This window comes from Nannobrachium achirus, assembly GCF_963921795.1.
Source record: "Nannobrachium achirus genome assembly, chromosome: 4".
NCBI classification, from domain to species: domain Eukaryota; kingdom Metazoa; phylum Chordata; class Actinopteri; order Myctophiformes; family Myctophidae; genus Nannobrachium; species Nannobrachium achirus.
The window spans coordinates 65,546,976-65,569,912 of record NC_137813.1 but is presented as its reverse complement, the minus strand read 5'-3'; the positions used below and the strand labels follow the sequence as shown (position 1 = coordinate 65,569,912).

The window sequence follows — 22,937 nt, the reverse complement described above, 5'->3', positions numbered from 1 at the left end:
CAATTTTTTGTTGACTCATGTGGCGTACGTGATGTCAAAGCCTTTTATAAAGTGATGTCACAATGAGTCAGCGCTTGCGCCGGTTTCCTCCGAAACACCTGATGTCAACAATCAGCTCCGCATAAGGTGATTCCGAACGTTTCGCGCCGGTTCGGAAAAAACGTGCGTCGGGTCGGGTCGAGGCCGTGCACGGCACTCCGCGCCGCGCCGCGGCGGGGAACGCACGTGTGCCGAATCTGAAGCTGGTGGGACGAACGGTTCTCGAGATACGCGGATTACATACAGACAGACACGCACACAGAGATTTGTCGCATTTATAGATAGATTAGTAATAATGCCAACAATAATGGTAATTAATATTAGGGGATTTATATAAATGTAATTCTCTCAGTAGTACAATTAGAGATACTTTACTATAAAATGTATCAGACTTATTATGATACTTTTACTCGTGCTCTTAACTGTACTGTACTTTTTTTTAGTTCGTTTCCTAATACTGTATATAAAATCATCACATTGGAACATTCTATTTATGTCGAGCTTCTAGTAAAATATAACAATCTGTATGGTAAAGTATGTTAATACAATATAACAATCTGTATGGTAAAGTATGTTAATACAATATAACAATAGGGGAAGTTGTATTTAGTCTCCCTGCTCTTCTATTGAGACATTTAGATGTCAAAGGTCATGACTCACCTAGACACAGAATCTGACACAAAGTTTGACCTGATGGTCAAGATTCAATTTATCCCCTGATCAAGCAGGCCAGCTTACCATTGAGCTCATAGTTCAATGTTAAAATGCTGAATGTAAGAAACCAGGTTCAAATCCAGGACAGCAGAGGGAAGTTAAATATTGCAGCTTTAATAATAATAATATGTATTTTCATACAGTTAAGCTTCACTGTTGGCTCTGTACTTGGTCTAGCTTTTTTCCCACTATAGAGGCTAGTTTCACTATTTGGAGCCCTGATGTGTGTGTGTGTGTGTGTGTGTGTGTGTGTGTGTGTGTGTGTGTGTGTGTGTGTGTGTGTGTGTGTGTGTGTGTGTGTGTGTGTGTGTGTGTGTGTGTGTGTGTGTGTGTGTGTGTGTGTGTGCATGCGTACGTGCGTGCGTGTGTGCAGTTGCGTGTGTGTGTGAGAGAGAGAGAGAGAGAGAGAGAGAGAGAGAGAGAGAGAGAGAGAGAGAGAGAGAGAGTAGCAACATCTCTCTGCTGTGTCAAAGCTCCTCCCCTCTCTGACTCAGAGGAGTCAGGAAACAGAAACTTACAGCACACTCCTCTCTGTCAATGCAGACAGATAAACACACAGAGACAGACAATAAGATTCACATTCAGATCAAACACACCTTCCAGTGAGGAGGACAGACAGTCTTTCCACAGCTACAGGAGGGAATACTGACCCAGACCACTGGAACCTGCTGCTGACTCTGTCAGCTGAATGGACTTTAACAAGAAGTGAAAGTAAACTTCAGGGAACATTCTAGAGGAGGGAGTGTTACCACCACTGACTGGCTGATTTCCTTTATTGAGCTGAGTGTTTGTTGCTTCATTCAGGGACAAGATGGCATCCAAGGCAACTCACCCAGAAGAGGATTATTGCTGTCCTGTCTGTTGTGACATCTTTAACGATCCTGTTCTCCTGTCCTGTAGCCACAGCTTCTGTAAAGCCTGTCTGCAGGAATGGTGGAGAGAGAAGGTAATAAAAGAATGTCCAGTTTGTAAGAAGAGACATTTAGTGGATCCACCCAGAAACCTGGCTCTGAAGAACCTGTGTGAGGCCTTCATACAGGAGAGACATCAGAGAGCTTCAGCAGGGTCTGAGCTTCTCTGCAGTCTGCATGCTGAGAAACTCAAACTGTTCTGTCTGGAATGTCAACAGCCAGCGTGTCTTGTGTGTCTGGATTCTAAAAAACACACCAAACACAGTTTCAGACCCATCGATGAAGTTGCACTGGAACACAAGGAGGAGGTCCAGAAATCACTGAAGCCTTTACAAGAGAAACTGGAGGTCTTTAATAAAGTTAAAACAAACTGTGACCAAACAGCAGAACACATTAAGGTTCGGGCCCGGCACACAGAGATGCAGATGAAGGAACACTTTAAGAAGATGCATCAGTTTCTACAAGAGGAAGAGGAGGCCAGGATCACTGCACTGAGGGAGGAAGAGCAGCAGAAGACTCAGATGATGAAGGAGAAGATTGAGGGTCTGAACAGAGACATATCAACCCTTTCAGACACAATCAGAGCCATAGAGGAGGATCTGAGAGCTGAACACATCTCATTCCTGCAGAACTACAAGACCACAGTGGAAAGAGTCCAGTTCACACTGCAGGACCCACAGCCGGTCTCAGGAGCACTGATAGACGAGACCAAACACCTGAAGAACCTGACCTTCAGAGTCTGGGACAAGATGAAGGACATTGTCTCCTACACTCCTGTCATTCTGGACCCCAACACTGCCCATCCAAACCTCATCCTGTCTGATGATCTGACCAGTGTGAGATGTGGATATGAACAGCAGCTTCCTGACAACCCAGAGAGGTTTGACTACTGGGGGCGTGTCCTGGGTTCTGAGGGCTTTAACTATGGAACTCACAGCTGGGATGTTGAGGTTGGAGACAGTACATGGTGGAGACTGGGTGTGTCAGCAGAGTCTTATCAGAGGAAGGGAGAGGGAGAGGGTCAACACTGGAGCATATGTTTGTATGAAGGTAAATACACAGCAGTCTCCTCACCAGGGTCAGACATTGTTCTCTCAGTGCAGCAGAACCCCAAGAAGATCAGAGTCCAGCTGGACTGGAACAAAGGAAAGCTGTCCTTCTCTGATCCTGATACTAACACACACATACACACCTTCACACACACTTTCACTGACACACTCTTTCCATTCATTCACATTGCTCATACTCTCCCTCTGAAGATGTTACCATGGAAGATCAGCGTAAAGCTTCATTCCCACCAGACGCGATAAAGATAACAATAACGATATGTTGGCGTTCACATCAATTATGACCGCTTTATCGTAGTGGTGTGGACGCTGCCATCCACTTCAATTGAAAACAATATTCCTTTATTGTTATCGTGCCCAGTGGGAAAGGGCCTTAACTCTGGAACCATGTAGTTAAACATGATGATGATGATGATGATGATGATGATGTATTAATCATATTAGTAATAGTACAAGTACCAACAATAATGGTAATTCATATTAGGGGATTCATAGAAATGTAATTATCTCAGTAGTAAACATCAAGATACTTTAAAATGTACCAGACTATTATTATGATACTTTTGCAAGTAACTGTAATGTATTTTTTACATTATTTCCTTATATGGAATCATCACATTAGAACAATGTCTTTATGACTTTATAAAGAATGACATGTTATAATATCGTCGTTGTCGGGTGAAAACCTCGTATGTCCATTGTCCAAATACCGTTCCTTTTGTATTTACCATTTTGAAAATGATTTAGACTAGTGAAAACAGCCGATCTACAAGCACACAACGCCTCGCACCGCAAGGCCTTGTGTGCTTGTAGATCTGCTGTTTTCACTACTTTTGTGCGACAGCCTTGTATGATGACGCAGGGCTTTACTTTGGGAAAGAACGTACACATTTTAAACTTGGAGATACGAGGTTTCTGCCCGACAGTGACGATATGATGGTTAGCAGAGGTCAGCATTAGTTTTATGAAACCACAACGGTGAGGTAGACTATGAACCCTGCAGTCACTTGAATCTTGAAACTTTTATTAAAATGATAAACACCATAATGAAATATTTCTGTTTCTAATTATGTCACATTGCTTGTGTGTGTGTGTGTGTGTGTGTGTGTGTGTGTGTGTGTGTGTGTGTGTGTGTGTGTGTGTGTGTGTGTGTGTGTGTGTGTGCGCACGGGCGCGCGCGTGCGTGCGTGCGTGCGTGTGCGGTTCAGACCCAAAAGAGACATTAGGCATTTGCCTTGGACCTAAACTACTGAAATAGATATTTAATAAATATTTTGACTTATACAAATAGGTTCAAATTAAATTTAGATAGCATGTTATTCAGACGATAGGTTCATTATTTACCTATAGCATCCTATAGTTCAATTTCAAATGTTTATGAACGGTGCAAAACGCTACTACATCTGACATTGTCTGTTTGTCCCACGTCTGTTTGTAGGTATGTCCCGCATCCCACATCCCATTCCACATTGGCCAAGCTTCACGGACGCTAAATTAAACTAGAAAGTAGGGGTGGGCGATATGGAAAAATACAATATCACGATTATTTTCCAAGCTGTATCACGATACACATGAAATCTTATCACAATTCTTTTTCATGTTGGTTTTTCATGGTTATTTTTCAAGTTACTTAACAGTACAACCACCTACAAGGTAACAACAACTAAAAGACAAAAAGAGTAACAGACCATTTAGACCAGTGGTCCTCAAAGTGCATGCGATCCAGACTCTCTGGGTTCCTTTTGGGAGGTCTAAATTGACCCATATACAAGTATGTACTCTGACCGCATACAAATGAAACCAAATGGACCCTTACGGGTCCATTTGGTTTCATTTGTATGCTGTCAGAGTTAAGGTGTGACCTTGACATTTTAAAGTTGGAGAACTACTGATCTAGACCAAAATTCAGGTTAAATTTGAATTCTGCAATGAATCTCTGTGTTAACAATTCAACCAGGCTCCCTTCATTGTATCACGATACATACAATATCTCTGAAAAGGCATATTGTGGACTGTGGAGACATTGTATCGTCTCAACAATTTATCACCATATCACCCACCCCTACTAGAAAAGGTACAATTGCACTGACGCAAGTCACAAGGAATCCACGGCCACCAGACTTAATTCAGGTCCAAAAACATCATAAAGTACCCAAATATTATACTTAATAAGGTACTATCAATTTAGAAGTATACAAGTACAAGTCTGGAATTCAAAATGTAGTTGAGTAAAAGCACAAAAGTATTGGTATTTCTTTTTTTTAATTAGGCTATTATTATTTCAAAACTTTTTCAAAAAACATTCCCAAAAACGTTAAACAAGAAATCAAAGAATACATCAAATAAACTCCATACATTCGGGAACAAATGTTTAAGAAGTAGGGAAAATAGTAGATCTTCAAGCTCACATCTGCTATTTTCAATAGTTTGGGTCCCGACTCCCTGCCGGTCAAACGTCTAATTTCTCTTTTGGATCTTGAGATAAAAGTTTGGGAAGCACTGAACCACAGTATAATCCCATCCCATTCCACCAGGGTGTGGTAGTCTACCTCTACCCACTACCCTGTAGATTAGTAATGTTGTTTTGAATTTATAATATTTGGAAATTGCTGTAAATGTAAGGCTAAAGAAAAAAAAGAGAAAAAGAGAAAAAAAAGATGTTTGTTGAACAAAGTCAAAGAACATCAGTACAATTAGTTTTGTTATTTGATTGACGGATTATTATTTGATGTATTGGATTAATGTCATACACTGTATTGAAAAGTATTACCCATAACTTAAAGGGGGAGATGCCTATTTGATGTAAATGATGTTAAAAGTGCATGCGTGCTCACATCAGTGCATCAAAAGGTATCTCTTAACACAGCTGTCATGACATGCAGGCCTGGAATGTCTTCATTTTAGGGGCAAGGCGAGGCCACAGGGAACACAGGCCAAATGCCAGGACAGGGAGGCCATCAAATAAAACAAGATTTTAGTCCATTGAAAGAATTTGTCGAATTTAAGGGTCAGGGATGATAACCTAATCTGCAGTGAAATAAATGATGGTATTTACAATCTGATCCATGCTCAGCCCTGCACCAATAAAAGTCACTGGATTGGTTTAAAGATGGGGACTCGGGGAGGTAAGATTTCAGAATCTCAACAAAAGACATAATTTGGTGTCTACATGACAAGAAAGACACAGGTGTCTGCTGTCTACATATTGACAAGAAAGACAGAGGAGGAAGTGGTACAAGTAAGCTGGGGCATTAAGGCGATCGGCTATTTTCACAATTTCTGCCTCTATATATTTGACAATTTGGACAATGTTTAATTTGCCATTTTAGACGTATTAAAAGGTCCTTAAATTGTCACTTTAGAATTGTGAAGATACCCTCAATATACTTAAACTTTATGTTGGTTTGTTTACAGTTGAGTGAGAAAACAATGTTGCACATTAAGTTAATCATCTGGGGACCAACGCTGAGGAAGGCCGAAGGGCCGAAACGCGTCCGTACACTGTCCATTGAGGTAAATAAAATCATGTAAAAAGGATATTCCTTGAGTGCTGGCGACTACTTCTTTCTCATCTAGGGACCCCCCAAAATAATTGGGGGGTCGGGTGTGATGTGATGACGTCATCAAACTTTAAAGTAGACTTCAACTCAACTTTTTACTGAGTCGAGTCGACTTGTAAAAATCACAAGTCGTTAATGCCCTATGGTAAATTATGTAGGGAGATACTTCACCTCACTTATCTCACACACTCCAACCTCTGTATGAGTTGTTGAAGTATAGCGTGGAATGGGTTTGGGGCCCACAACAGCAAGAAGCCTTTGAGAAAGTGAAAACACTAATATTCTCAGCACCTGTACTCCAGTACTACGACCCAAAACTGCCCACTGGTTACATGCTGCCATTCAATTCAGACATCCCCCCATTCAGACACCAACCCTGTACCTAACCCTAACCTCAATGGAAGTGTTGCCACTCAGACAATTAGAAGTCAATGTCTGAATGGCAGAGAAAGGTATCTGCAATAAAGCAGACAGCCCGCAACACTCCAAGTTAGATGAAGGCTTTTAGGTGCACGGCTCAAAAAAGCATAATGAGAAAGAAGTAGTCGCCAGCACTCAAGGAATATCCTTTTTACATGATTTCATTTACCTCAATGGACAGTGTATGGACGCGTTTCGGCCCTTCGGCCTTCCTCAGCGTCCGTACACTGTCCATTGAGGTAAATAAAATCATGTAAAAAGGATATTCCTTGAGTGCTGGCGACTACTTCTTTCTCAATGTCTGATTGGCAACATGTCTGAATGGAGAGCGTATACCCTGCCCACAGTGGTAGCTGCTGATGCATCGAGTTATGGCATAAGAGGAGTGCTGTTGCAGGAACATGCAGGCACACCGAAACCTGTAGCTTATTGCTCCCGTACACTAAATGATGCAGAAAAGAATTACGCTCAGATCGAAAAAGAGTGTAGTCTCACTAGTGTATGGGCTTCAGAGAAGTTCTATCTGTGTGGTCTGGAGAGCTACAGACCTGGATAAGACCCCCTAGCTGCCAGCGACTTCTTATCCATCTCATGAAGTTCCACCCAGTCGCTGATTGCATCCCTGGTAAGGACCTGATTGTGCCCGACATGGTCTCTAGGCCAGGGGTTTTCAAAGTGGGTGACGGGGCACCCTGGGGTGCCGTGACGGCAGTCCAGGGGTGCCGCGAGATCATTTGATAATATTTGGAATTTATTTGGACATTTTAAACTTGAAGTACAACGTTATTTTCAGTCAGTTCTAACCAAAATGCCTATTATCTCAATGTTTTCCTCGCAACATAATCCCTAAAATATCGTCACTGTCTTTTGGTAAAGTAAAGCCCTGCTTCATCATACAAGACTGTCACACAAAACCAGTGAAAACAGCCGATCTACAAGCACACAACGCCTCGCGATGCAAGGCGTTGTGTGCTTGTAGATCTGCTGTTTTCACTAGTTTAGTAAATTTTATAGATGATAAATACAAAACGAATGGTTTTGAACATACAAGGTTTCCACCCGACAACGACGATATGTTATTGCGACCGAAGGTCGCATATACTCTGAAGAACCGTGTCGCTTGAGTGACCTTCCTTCCGTATCCTCGTGACCGTCCTTCCGTATCCTCTGTGATGTCAGTGTGATGTCAGCGAGTTGTGACATCACTTCCTGTACAGGGCGGCTACACGAAATGTGGATAACACTATATATGGAGATAGTCCAGTCCATCATGTCATATGGGACTACCGTCATAGAAAGTAGCCATTGTTAGGCCGGAGTCAATGGCTGTCTAAACATGGAGATGTGGATAACACTATATATGGAGATAGTCTAGTCCAATATGTCATATGGGACTACCGTCATAGACAGTAGCCATTGTTAATCCGGAGTCAATGGCTGACTGTCTGTACAGGAAGTGATGTCACATGACATACTTTTTATGCCCATATATGAGTCCTAACATGGAGATGTGGATAACACTATATATGGAGATAGTCTAGTCCAATATGTCATATGGAACTGCCGTCATAGACAGTAGCCATTGTTAGGTCGGAGTCAATCTGGAATGTCAACTGACAAAAAAAAAGTCTTCACCAATGTGTTTGTAAAGGTGTCTAGTAACACATCCTACAAAGACTGAAATTCAGTTTCCCTAGGAGAATCCGTGACATCTGCTCAAAGTTGGGGTCACATTAAATTAACTATACAGGATAAAACACACCAAAATAAATATGCTTTAAGTAGCATGTGAGGGGTCAAACTAGGGTTTTTTCATGATTCTGAATCCATTGCAAGCATTTGTTTTGCACAAAAAAACATTCATTGGGCTAAAAACGCCCCCATAAAACTATGATTTAGTGATGAGTCACTAAGGAAATGGTAAGGAATTTATTCCAGGATATGACACTATTTCTGAAGATACCCCCCGACTATTCAAGGTGGCTAGAGATAAAAGGTCTCACAAGAACAACCAGTGAAGCTGTGATAAACAAGCTGATGAGCATATTCACACGTTTCGGCTTAACAGAAGAGATCGTGAGTGATAATGCGTCTTATTTCAGCTCAGTACAGTTCAAGGACTGGACATCTAAATATGACATCAAACAATCTGTATGGTAGAGTATGTTAATACAATATAACAATCTGTATGGTAGAGTATGTTAATACAATATAACAATCTGTATGGTAGAGTATGTTAATACAATATAGCAATCTGTATGGTAGAGTATGTTAATACAATATAACAATAGGAGGTTGTATTTAGTCTCCCTGCTCTTCTATTGAGACATTTATCCCCTGATCAAGCAGGTCAGCTTACCATTGAGCTCATGATTCAATGGTAAAATGCTGAATGCAAGAAACCAGGTTCAAATCCAGGACAGCAGAGGAAAGTTAAATATTGCAGCTTTAATAATAATACTATGTATTTTCATACAGTTAACCTTCACTGTTGGCTCTGTACTTGGTCTAGCTTTTTTCCCCTTTAAGGCCCGTGCACACTGGGCCGAGCCCGGGGCCGATTCCCCGGGGCCGATTGTCGGGATGATCCCCCGGGAAAATCGTTCGGTCGGCCCCGGACTCGGTCTTGGGTTTGAACGGTACCCCGACATGATCGGATTATGTTAATTAGCTTTTTATGATCTCGGGACTCGTCGGGGGCGGTCATCGGGTAGGAATCCTTTACAATTATTGTCGTCTGAATGAGCACACGGGATTGCTTCAGATTATATGAAGCCAGATCCTCCTCCCTTTTTTTTATGCTGCGCAGAGTGTAGGCTATTCTGTCACCTCACAATAGAATAGCCTACACTTTTATTATTATTATTAGCCTACTTACGTTTTACTTTAGCCTACTTTCTCCCTAAAATGCTGTAATCACTTGTTCAAAAACGTTATAGCCTATAGCGTTCTTTTTTTTCCTTTTTTTCTTCTGCGCAGTCATTTGGCGACAAGGCATGCAGTGTAGGCCTATTCTATCACCTCACGAAAGCCTTTCCCCACGACAACACATGGGGATATATAATATATATTTTTTATATTTATAAAAGATAATATATTGGGCTATCATCATGGTGGTTGATGCTACTATGCCACATTATTCATATAATGTAATACTCAAAGTCAGAGACATTCCATTGCATTCCTTTTTTTTTTTTTACTTTTACGCGCGGGCTGCGGGCACATCATTGCGCCTCTCGTGCTGTCAGTTTGTTCATTGGTCCTCAAAGAGGACCGCCAGTCCTTGGGGAGTTCCAGGGGGTCCCCAGCTAAATGATATTGAGGAACCTAGGCCTGTCCCTATTCTGCTTGGATGAGGTGGTGGGACAGTAAAAAAAAGCGAGAGGTTAAACTTTTTTTTTCTGCGACTGCACGCAGGTTTGGACATTCATAATTGCTATTAGCTGATTAAGCTCATGTCTGTTTAATGTCTGGCTGGTTGCCGTTAAAATGCTGGTTGATGCTATATGCCACATTATTATTCATATAATGTCATCATACTCAAAGTCAGAGAGACATACATTCCTTGGGATTTCTTTTTCTTTTTTACTACGTGCGGTCTTTTTTCTTGTTTTGTTTGGTGTTGTATGACCACAACTCATTAACACCACGCAATTTAGGCTATTGTTCAAAAAGGTATATCATTCCCACGTAATATTACAGTGCACACAGGATTATTTGGTCATCAAAATGCGCAGCATGGTTATGTTCCCAAAATAACAGATCTGTTCTCTGTAGACGCAGCCATGGCACAGTGCATTGTGAGCTTGTATCTGCTTTTTTGGCTATCAACGAACGCGAAGATGGATATTACATGAAAAAGGTTCACGACTCAGCCTAATATATTAATAAATTAAAAGGGTTCTAAATCGACCTATACAAGTGCTACTCTGACAGTGTTGGTTGAAGGCGCTTAAGGTGGGACAGTCACAGACTGAGTTCAAGTTTAAACCTCTCTTTCTTTTTTTGTGCGGAGAAAGGCTCACTTTGATGTAATGGGCAATTTCCTATATTGAACATGCACACCTGCAAGCATTCTCAATGATGAGAAGCTTGGCCACTTTTGAGAGCGGACCACCACCTGGAACTGATGCGCTAATTATTTATCTGACCTAGTTTCGCGCAATGATGTAATGATTAATTTGAGCTCCATATAAGTGAGTTCCAACCTGCATCTTCGAGGTGGCTTTTGATGGCGTTTCACCTCGCTAAAAAACCTCCATGATTTTCACCTTCAACAGATTGGCAGCACTGCAGGACTCATTGCATATGCAAACAGAAGGTAATACAATGGATTTGGGAGCATAGCCTAATTACAATGCGTGTCTCATAAAAAACAATATATATTTTATAGTTGAAGGGCAAATAGACGTTATACACAGTAGTATGGTCGTCAATGTGCGAGCCCATGGCACCTTCCGCGACCCCACGTTGAGTCGGGACACATAGTTTGAGAACCGAGGCTGGAGCCTTGTTTCTTTATTCAATCAACTGCCAGAAAAAATAAAATAAAACTTTTCCCCCAATCAACTCTGGCCCGAGATCGCTAGGGGTGGTCATCCAGGATATCTGGCTCATTGTGGGCTCGCCTATAAGGCGAGCACACTTTAGATATTGTCATTATTTATCTATCAGGCAGGCAATCAACAGTAGACGGGATTTCGGTTCCTTTCTACTCCTACATACTTAGTGAGAAAATGAAAATAAAAACATCAATGTGTTCAGTTTACAGTGGCGAAGTGTGCTATTATTTTCTATAGCAATCGGCCAAATGGTGGCGCTGTAGGAAGCCTTCGAAAGTGCGATCTTTGAACAGGTATAGCTCATGCTGTGTTATACATACAGCCATGAAACCTGTATACACTTATGCGTCTCCTCATGCCGAACAACTTTTACCCTCTAACTTTTGACCTCTGACCTTTAGGTCTCCCACAATTCGGAATTATATGAAAAACAGTAAAAATCTATCTCCTCCTGGGATTTTCGCGTCAAGTGCACAAAACTTTTTTCACATGAACTTTGGACCAATACGGTCAAACTAGTCTCGGCGGATTTCTTTTAAAGTGAAATATATTTTTTTAATAATTCAATCAATATTGCGGTTTTATGCAAATTATTCTTCGGCCTCTAAATCATACATGCAAAGTTACACGTTCATGGCATTTGGCAAAGATGTGGAGGGTTAGTCAAAGTATCACTGAAACCAATTTTATTCCAATCGGCCAAAGGGGGGCGCTATACGAAGCGTCTGAAAATTCAAACTTCAAACGGGCATAAGTCATGACTCGTTTCGTTTGAAGACATGCAACTTGTTACACGCGTGCTTTGACTCAAGCGGAAGACATCTGTGTCGTTGTTAAGTAAGCTCCGCCCTTTGATTTTCTGCCATTTTGAGCAGTTTGTAAAACGCGTAAACCCGCTTTTATTCTGGAATTTTCGCGTCACGTGCACAAAACTTTTTTTACGTGAACTTTGGACCGATATCTAAAGATCTGTCAGATCGGATTTCTTTAACATTGAAACATGCTTTTTTAAATAATTCAAACAATATTGCATTTTTATGCAAATTATTCTTCTGCCTCTAAAACATACATGCAAAGTCACATTTTCATGACAAAATAGTGTAGAGGGTTAGTTCAAATATCACTGAAACCAATCTTACCCCAAATGGCCAAAGGGGGGCGCTATATAATTTTGAGCAGTTTGTAAAACGCTTAAACCCGTTTTTATTCTAGGATTCTTTTTTGCAATTTGCATGAAACATTTTACACGCAATCTAAGGACCTTTATCTAACATGCCTATGAAGTGCACACAAAAAAATTATAAAATAATAATAATAAATATAGCTGCAAGCAGCGATAAAGTGTCCAAAGCCAAAAACACCTCAAATCATGAACACAGCCTGGGATGTGCGTGAAATCTTGCAAGCACATTCCCAATAGGTCAAGGAACAGATACCAACCTTCTCACATTGGCCTGTTATAGCGCCACCAGCGGGTCAACTTTTGCACAACACATTTTTGGAATAAAATGGACCAATCTTTGACGTCAGTAACGTCAAAGAGAGCACTGCCTGCGATCTTGACATTTTGTGCTTTTATAGCCATTGTTTTCCGGCTTGAAGCGAGCCCACTATTGTTTCGAAGGAACAATATTTTTCTAGTTTGTAATGGTCTCAGATATTTCACTTGGCACAGCGGGATATACCGGGCCCGAATTCAAGACAGAGGATCGCTGTCGTTTGAAATGAACACCGATCAACCCCCGGCTCCGAGTTCTGATCTGATGCAATATCGCATCTCGTCTGGGGGGCCTCTTACAGTTTAGAGGCTAGTTTCACTATTTGTGCAGACCCCTGGTGTGTGTGTGTGTGTGTGTGTGTGTGTGTGTGTGTGTGTGTGTGTGTGTGTGTGTGTGTGTGTGTGTGTGTGTGAGAGAGAGAGAGAGAGAGAGAGAGTTGCAACAGCTCTGTGCTGTGTCAAAGCTCCTCCCCTCTCTGACTCAGAGGAACCAGGAAACAGGAACTTACAGCACACTCCTCTCTGTCGACACCAAGCCCCCAGAACCCTGGGGGCGCTTTGAAGCAAAAAGTACATGGTGGCCGTTTGAGGTACTGCAGTTGGGTCAACTATTCAAACAGAGGCAGATAGCCCCCCGCTACCCCCCGCCTCCCCGTTTCTCGCTCCCCGACCGTCGTGATTGGCTAAGAGGCCAAATAGTTGACCCACTACGTCACGTTTCAGAGGCGTTTCAAACGCGGAAGTACGCTTCATGCGCTGGGTGAGCAACTCAATGCAAGTGGACGGGCGGGGATATCAGTTGCCCTCTCTATTATTATTATAGCTCTATGGTCGACACAGACACACACACACACACACACACACACACACACACACACAAACACAGAGACAGGCGATAAGACCAGAGGCGCTGAGTTTGCATACATTTAAGCACCATTGTGAAGGTTAGTGTGGTCACGTCACTGTACGAGTTCTTATCTCAACAAATTCTCCATATTCTTTGCCTGAGTCTACCTGTGGATGTATAAGGGGGATCCTGGGCCTGCACTGTGCCCAGTGTACTCTCTCCCCCGTTGACTGCCACTGCCTTCACACCCTGGTATTAGTGCATCATCCATTGCTAAATGAAAGAAAATGAAAAGACCTTTTCTGACCACAAAATCCTCAACCACTTGCATGATTGTGGTTGAACACAGAAGCACTACATCTGCAGTTCAGGGATGATGATGACGTGTCCGTGACCTCGAATAATTGCTGTCTGTGCGCTTGTTTGGTGTTTGGAAGTTGTATGGAGGATCACCTCCATCTCAAATCCACCAGGTAAAAACAAAAGAACTATAATTGGCCCTACATTTGCATATGCCCACGGGGTGCGTGCCAGTGGTGCCACAATGAGAGAACTGGCTCAACCGGTCATGCTATGATAATGTAAATTTCGACTCTCAGCCCGCGGTTGCCACGGCGATGTGCCACCCCCAGAGCTGCCGCCCATGGATAAGACTCACGGTCAGTTCAAACGCACAACTTCCAGTGAGGAGGACAGACAGTCTTTCCACAGCTACAGGAGGGAATACTGACCCAGACCACTGGAACCTGCTGCTGACTCTGTCAACTGAATGGACTTTAACAAGAACCACCATTCAAAGTGAAAGGAAACTTTCACGAAGGGAACATTCTAGAGGAGGGAGTGTTACCACCACTGACTGGCTGATTTCCTTTATTGAGCAGAGTGTTTGTTGCTTCATTCAGGGACAAGATGGCATCCAGGAAGAGGACTCGCCCAGAAGAGGATTATTCCTGCCCTGTGTGTCGTGACATCTTTAAAGATCCTGTTATCCTGCCATGCAGCCACAGCTTCTGTAAAGCCTGCCTGCAGGAATGTTGGAGAGAGAAGGTAATAAAAGAATGTCCAGTTTGTGAGAGACATTCAGTGGATCCACCCAGAAACCTGGCTCTGAAGAACCTGTGTGAGGCCTTCATACAGGAGAGACATCAGAGAGCTTCAACAGGGTCTGAGGTTCTCTGCAGTCTGCATGCTGAAAAACTCAAACTGTTCTGTCTGGAATGTCAACAGCCAGCTTGTTTTGTGTGTTGAGATTCTATAAAACACATCAACCACAGATTCAGACCCATCGATGAAGCTGCACCGGAACACAAGGAGAAAATCAAGAAATCACTGAAGACTTTACAAGAGAAACTGGAGGTCTTTAATAAAGTTAAAACAAACTGTGACCAAACAGCAGGACACATTAAGGTCCGGGCCCGGCACACAGAGATGCAGATGAAGGAACAGTTTAAGAAGATGCATCAGTTTCTACAAGAGGAAGAGGAGGCCAGGATCACTGCACTGAGGGAGGAAGAGCAGCAGAAGACTCAGATGATGAAGGAGAAGATTGAGGTTCTGAACAGAGACATATCAACCCTTTCAGACACAATCAGAGCCATAGAGGAGGATCTGAGAGCTGAACACATCTCATTCCTGCAGAACTACAAGACCACAGTGGAAAGAGTCCAGCTCACACTGCAGGACCCACAGCCGGTCTCAGGAGCACTGATAGACGAGACCAAACACCTGAAGAACCTGACCTTCAGAGTCTGGGACAAGATGAAGGACATTGTCTCCTACACTCCGGTCATTCTGGACCCCAACACTGCCCATCCAGAACTCATCCTGTCTGATGATCTGACCAGTGTGAGACATGGACAGAGGCAGCAGCTTCCTGACAACCCAGAGAGGTTTGACAACTTGCCCCTTGTCCTGGGTTCTGAGGGCTTTAACTCTGGGACTCACAGCTGGGATGTTGAGGTTGGAGACATCATATGGTGGAGACTGGGTGTGTCAGCAGAGTCTTATCAGAGGAAGGGAGAAGGAGGGGGTCAACTCTGGTGCATATGGTTATCTGAAGGTAAATACAAAGCAGTCTCATCACTAGGGTCACTCACTGATCTCTCAGTGAAGCAGAACCCCAAGAAGATCAGAGTCCAGCTGGACTGGAAAAAAGGAAAGCTGTCCTTCTCTGATCCTGATACTAACACACACATACACACCTTCACACACACTTTCACTGACACACTCTGTCCATTCATTAACACTGGTCATACTGTCCCTCTGAAGATGTTACCATGGAAGATCAGTGTAAAGCTTCATTCCCACCAGACGCGATAAAGATGACGATAATGATATGTCGGCGTGAAAACAATATTTCTTTATCGTTATCGCGCTCAGTGGGAAAGGGCCTTAACTTTGGAACCATGAAGTTAAACATGATGATGATGATGATGATGATGATGATGATGATGCATTAATCAGAACAGTAATGGTACTATTGCCAACAATAATGGTAATTAATATTAAGGGGATTCATAGAAATGTAATTATCTCAGTAGTAAACATAGAGATACTTTAAAATGTACCAGACTATTATTTTGATACTTTTGCACGTAACTGTAGGCCTACTGTACTTTTTACACTATTTCCTAATACAGAATCATCACATTGTCTTTATGACATTATAAAGAATGACATGTTATTATAATATTTAGCAGAGGTCAGCATGTTAAATATTACATTAATTTTATGAAACCACAACAGTGAGGTAGACTATGTACCCTGCAGTCACTTGAATCACTGTTATTAAAATTATAACAAACACCATAATAAAATATTTGTGGTTCTAATGATGTCACATTGCTCGTGTGTGTGTGTGTGTGTGTGTGTGTGTGTGTGTGTGTGTGTGTGTGTGTGTGTGTGTGTGTGTGTGTGTGTGTGTGTGTGTGTGCGCGCGCGCGTGCACGCGTGCACGTGTGGTTCAGACCCAAAAGAGAAATTAGGAACTTGCACACGAAGAAGAACACAGCCGGCTGGTATCAGTTTAGTTGGCCACGCCCCCCGCAACTTTATCATCAATTTGAACATAAATGGGACCATATTTGCATAAAACGATTATCATGGTAATTGAAATGCAGTTTTTCACTAGCGACATGAACCATAAAGTATGTATGACGATGTTTATTAAGTTTAGAAAATCAAAGACGAAAATGAATGGGGTCCAGTGGAGAAAAAATCTTTTTGCTACCTCGCGGGGGGAAAACAGTGCAACTAGCGGCCAATCATGGGATCTTTCTTAAATATTGCTTTTTTGGGGGGGGAATGTTTTGAAATAAATAATAAAAAAAAAATAGCGTTGTGCGTTCTATGGTGATATGCTATTATCAGTTATCACCATAGAACCGTGTTATACAAAATGCAATGCCTCAACTCTGGGGGGTCCCCAGTTAAAATATGATTATCTTGGGGGTCACAGCCTGAAAAGGTTGAGAACCTTTTGCTCCCGTACACTAAATAATGCAGAAAAGAATTACGCTCAGATCGAAAAAGAGTGTCTCACTAGTGTTTGGGCTTCAGAACAGTTCTATCTCTATCTGCGTGGTCTGGAGAGCTACAGACCTGGATAAGACCCCACTGCGCTGCCAGCCACTTCTTATCCATCTCATGAAGTTCCACCCAGTCGCTGAGTGCATCCCTGGTAAGGACCTGATTGTGCCCGACATGGTCTCTAGGCCAGGGGTTTTCAAAGTGGGTGACGGGGCACCCTGGGGTGCCGTGACGGCAGTCCAGGGGTGCCGCGAGATCATTTGATAATATTTGGAATTTATTTGGACACTTGAAAAAATATTTAGTATCATTTTAGACTTGAGGTACAATAACCAAAATGCCTATTATCTCAACATTTTCCTCGCAACATAATCACTAAAATATCGTCACTGTCTGGCAGAAACCTTGTATCTCCGAGTTTCAAATGTGTACGTCTTTTGGTAAAGTAAAGCCCTGCTTCATCATACAAGACTATCACACAAAACTAGTGTTGTGTGCTTGTAGATCTGCTGTTTTCACTAGTTTAGTACATTTTATAGATGATGAATACAAAACGAATGGTTTTGAACATGCAAGGTTTCCACCCGACAACGACGATATGTTATAAATATAAGGTGCTGGGCAGGGCAGGAAATTCACGGCGGCCACGACGGCCATGGCCGTCGTTGCCCCCCTCTTTGGCCGTGTGCCCCTCGAAAAATGACATGCCCACACGGCCACAGTGGCCGTGGTGCCCCAGTCGGACGACCGGCGCCCACAACATTTCATTTTACCGCTTTTTCCGCTGCGCGATTTTTCCGTCATATACGGTGTCTCCAGTTGAGCGTCTCACATGACCAGTAGTATTCGATTTCAAGCTCGGAGTCCCGCAAGGTGCAACAACACAGTGTTTTACCACACACAAACGCATCGCCGGGACAAACAGGGAAAAAATCTAACGCCTCCTGCCAGCCTGTGTGTGGATCACAAACGAAGAACCCGGATGTGCTGCAAACGTAAACGGACTAGTGTGTGCTCTGAAGAAGACGATGATTGAGCTCTGCTGAGCACAGAGGTAAGAAAGTTTGATACATTTGTGAAAGCATAAGACAAAAAACTCAACATTTAATATAAATTACATTATGTAACTGTTAGTATTTAGCGACGCTGACCTGCTGCCGACGACGCATACGGTAACTAGACAAAGACCACTTGATGAAGGCTGAAGCACACGCTACATTCTCTGTTGTTTCAGTTTGAGATCGTGTTCGTTTTATTTTACTTATTTGACTACTTTTTTTGGTCGATGTCTTTACAGACTTGTGACAAAATGATTCAGAGAAATGTTGTTGAAACAGTCTCCTTTGGGATTTTCACATACATTCACGAATGCTTGGGCTTAAATCACAAGTGTTTAGAATGGAACACCTGTTTGTAAGTTCTGGAAGACTGGAGGAAGCATATTAGTAGACCCAGCACACTGGAGGAGCAGGAGCACTCTAATTTAAAGCCTCATTCACACTACAGATATATAGTTGAACGTTTAGCTTGGTAATTCAATGTAATCTCAATGGAAACCAGCTTTAAAGCTTTCAAAGCTTCGTTCTCAGGGTCTCCTGCATCTTTAAAGCTGGTTTCCATTGAGATTACATTGAATTACCAAGCAAAACGTTCAACTATATATCTGTAGTGTGAATGAGGCTAGGGTGGCGTTTGAGTGTGACATGTTTATACAGTTGTATAATATAGGATTTACATTAAAATAATATTTTTAGCATTTATTTAGAGCAGTGGTTCTCAAAGTGTGGTCTGGGTCCTTGTGAAAGCTCCAGGGGGTCCACAACAAAACGAGAAACAGTTTTACCACTTAAACCATATTTTTTACTTTGTTTGAAAATAGATGATCTACAAGCTCACAATGCGTTCCATTACTGCCCATTTTGAGTTTGTAGATCGGCTATCTTTTGATAAATCTAGAACAATCTTCCCTGGCAAATATTTTCAGATGGGTGGGTCTGCAGAATGCATGTCAATTTGGGGGTCCTTAACCTTGTATCTGAACTCTGTACTGTCCTGTACTTTTCCTATGGTGTAGAAATGTAAATATCCTTGGTTTGACAGCAGGCTTTGTTAGGTAGGCTTTGTTAGAAGTTAGACAATTAATGTTACTTTCATTTTACTCTCAGCTACAGACATGCCGTGCAAGAAGCGGAGGGATCAAGCTTTGCAGAAGACATTTCAGAATGCAGCCAAAAACTGCAAAACATTGGACTTTTTTTTCAGGTGAGGAAATTATGATGCAAAAAGTTAGCTACTAAGAATGCACAAAAATGCATGTAATCTAGTTGTTGTGCAGTGAAACATTTAATGTATTTGCTAGTGGTGTAAAGTAACTAGTGGTGTAGTTAAGTACAATTTTGATGTATACTTTACTTGATTAGTTACAGTTTTCAGTACTTTTACTTCTACTCCACTGCATCTGGGATCCAAATATTGTACTTTTACTCCACTATAGTTACTAGATTTTGCAGATATAAATGATTATATTATAAAACATACATGAATCCACTTTAGCCCTGTTTTATACCTAGGCTATTTGAAAATAGCCGATCTACAAGCTCACAACGTGTTGCTTTGCGACGCATTGTGAGCTTGTATATCTGCTATTTTCAAACATTTTGTACTTAACGTATATTTTGATCCCAATACTTTCGTACCTTTAATCAAGTACACTTTGAATTCCAGCCTTTTACTAACAGAGTATTTCTATATGGCAGTATTGATATTTTTACTTAAGTAAAACATTTGAATACTTTTTCCACCACTGATTTGCTATTAGCTCTCTTTACCCAGTTGTTTTGTATGTATTGTGTCAATATTTTCCAGCCAGAGTAAGGCAGACCAGAAAGACACAGAAGAACCAAAGAACAAACGTCAGAGAATCACAGACACAGGTGAACAAGAAGTATTATTTCTACATGGAGAGGATGGAGGTGAAAATGAAGAAAGCCACAGATATGAAAGAGGAGACCAGGCAGTAGGAGAACATGTAAGCCTAAGAGGCAGAGATGAGAGAGAACAAGCCAGAAGAGAAAATGAACCAGAACCATATGAAGGAGGAGACAAAGTAAGACAAAGGGACAGAGATGAGACTGAAGAACATGACAGAACGGGCAATTTAAGACAAGGTGACAGAGATGAGAAAGGAGAAAATGAAGATGATGAGAGACACAGAGATGAGAGACGAGAAAATGAAGACAATGAGAGACACAGAGACAAGAGAGGAGAACATGCCAGAGGAGACGGTGTAAGACACAGAGATGAGAGAGGAGAAGAAAATCTAAGACAAAGAGACAGAGATGAGAGAGGAGAAAATGAAGACAATGAGAGACACAGAGAGAAGAGAGGAGAACATGCCAGAGGAGACGGTGTAAGACACAGAGATGAGAGAGGAGACGGTGTAAGACACAGAGATGAGAGAGAAGAAAATCTAAGACAAAGAGACAGAGAGAGAGGAGAAAATGAAGACAATGAGAGACACAGAGACAAGAGAGGAAAACATGCCAGAGGAGACGGTGTAAGACACAGAGATGAGAGAGGAGAAGAAAATCTAAGACAAAGAGACAGAGATGAGAGAGGAGAAAATGAAGACAGTGAGAGACACAGAGATGAGAGACGAGAACATGATGACAATGAGAGACACAGAGATGAGAGTGGAGGAGAACATGAAGACAATGAGAGACACAGAGATGAAAGTGAAGGAGAACATGAAGACAATGAGAGACACAGAGCTAAGAATGGAGGAAAACATGCTGGAGCAGACAATGTAAGACAGCCAAGAAAGACAACTGCCACAACTGTAGAGTCGTGGGGATATGACTGGCTGCTCTTTGATAAGGACAATGAAGGATATGTTACTAAGCTGTGGTGTTCCATGTGTAGAAAATACTATAAAGAGAAAACAAAAAAAGCGCCACATCTTTCAATTTGCTCTGATTCATACTCAACTGGAACGACAAACATTAAAAAAGACACAGCTAAAACACATAATGAGTCAAAAGCTCACATGACAGCATGCAACCAAGGAAACACAACTCCAAGTAATACAGTTTCACAGCTCCAGAAGCTTCACGAGAGGACAGAGACGAAGATGTGCAAATTATTTGACATAGCTTACATGGTTGCATACTCTGAGCAACCGTTTAGTATGTACAAGACTCATGTGTCAGTGGAGCGAAAACATGGGGTGGAGCTGGGGCTCACCTACCATAATTCTAAATCCTGCCGTGTGTTCATCCACTATATTGCTGAAAGCATAAGAGATGAGCTTCAAGTCATAAGAAAAGGTGAGCCTTTCTACTGCTCTTTGCTTTTCGATGGAAGCACAGAAAAAGCAGCTTCCGACAAAGAAGTTATAAGCATAAAGCTTATTCAAAATGGATCCCCAAAAATCTGCCTACTTGGGTAAGAAGAATGTGGACTTGGGGCCCCATTTACAGTGGCAGCCAAATCCAGCCTGAATCAGATCTGTGCCACATCCAGATTATAAACTTTAAATGGTCACATGAAACAAATCAGATTCCAATCTGGATGTGACACAGATCTGATTCAGGCTGGATTTGGCTGCCAGTGTAAATGGGGATTGTAGTCTTTGCTGAATTTTCTTTTCTCCACATGCAAGCTTATGTTTTTAGTTTTTGCTTTATTTGGTTAGTGACAGTATAAAAAGCATGGATGTATTAAAAACTAATTTATTTTCATTGTCTATCTTTGTGCTCCATTTTCTGTTTTTTAAGTATTGCAGAGCCAACGACCTGTGACGCTGATGGGATCTTTGAGGCCATAATGCAGAAGTGTGGAGAGAACCACCTGGATCTAAGTGGCTGCTTGACTGCAACAGCAGCTGATGGAGCAGCCGTCAACTTTGGAAAGACAAATGGTGTCCTTACCAAACTCCAGGAATCTGTGCCATGGAAGCTGAAAGTGCATTGTGTTGCCCACAGACTGGAGCTGTGCCTGAAGGAAGCCTTCAAGGGCACATACTTTGAACAGGTAATGTATTATTCTTTACCTACTATATCTGGAAAATATATAATCAAAATGTACATGTGTAATGCAGTGTAATAAATGCCTTTATTTCTGTTTGTCTTTTGCTAAGATTGATGAACTCTTGGCAAAACTGTACTCTCTCTACCGTCGTTCCCCCAAAAAATGGAGGGAGTTGAAGGCCATCGGAAAGGAACTTAAGGAGCATGTTGTGAAACCAGCTCGCTCCCAGGGAACAAGGTGAATAATAGTTAAAGACCCTGACCTCTAAAGACATTCCTAGGGTGGGGTTCTTGCTGCTTTCGCTGAGCACATGTCACTTCTGTTTTTTTGTACTCGCCTATGAACACTTTTTTATTATTAATTAGTATTCAAGTATTTACATTTTACATTAAGTATTACTATCGGTGTTAAGACGAGATAACAGTGAGAGAACTTGCACTGACTGTTTGGAGGTGTCTTCTACCTCTTTTTACCTTTGCTTTGGATAGGTGTTGCTCTTTGATAAATATTTATTCTGCTTTGTTTGCATTGGGTTTTCTTGCTGTTCACAACAGTACTTGCATTCTTTGCCCTATCTGTAACTCTGTAACCTTGACTGCCTCTGGACAACTGATTTTACCCGTTGGGATATTAAAGGTATCTATTTATCTATCTAGGTGGATTGACCACAGGAAGAAAGCTGTGTCGTGTCTTGCCAACTCCAACTACATGGGCATTGTCACCCACCTCCAGGAAAGACAGGATGAGCCCGCGCCAGAGAGAG

The 22,937-nt window shown here is 42.0% G+C and overlaps 1 protein-coding gene and 1 pseudogene across 2 annotated transcripts; both read left to right on the top strand.

Moving 5' to 3' along the window:
- Positions 1–1,564: 1,564 nt before the first annotated feature.
- LOC308283115 (E3 ubiquitin-protein ligase TRIM39-like) lies at positions 1,565–2,974 on the top strand (the record flags this gene model as incomplete). The annotated part of the gene is made up of 1 exon (XM_080723496.1): positions 1,565–2,974. One exon carries the CDS (start codon positions 1,565–1,567, stop codon positions 2,972–2,974), a length of 1,410 nt encoding a protein of 469 aa, XP_080579622.1.
- Positions 2,975–14,527: 11,553 nt separating this feature from the next.
- On the top strand, positions 14,528–15,937 carry LOC308283114 (E3 ubiquitin-protein ligase TRIM35-like; annotated as a pseudogene). Its single transcript has one exon. The product of its transcript is annotated as an E3 ubiquitin-protein ligase TRIM35-like (transcript).
- The last annotated feature ends 7,000 nt before the right edge of the window (positions 15,938–22,937 follow it).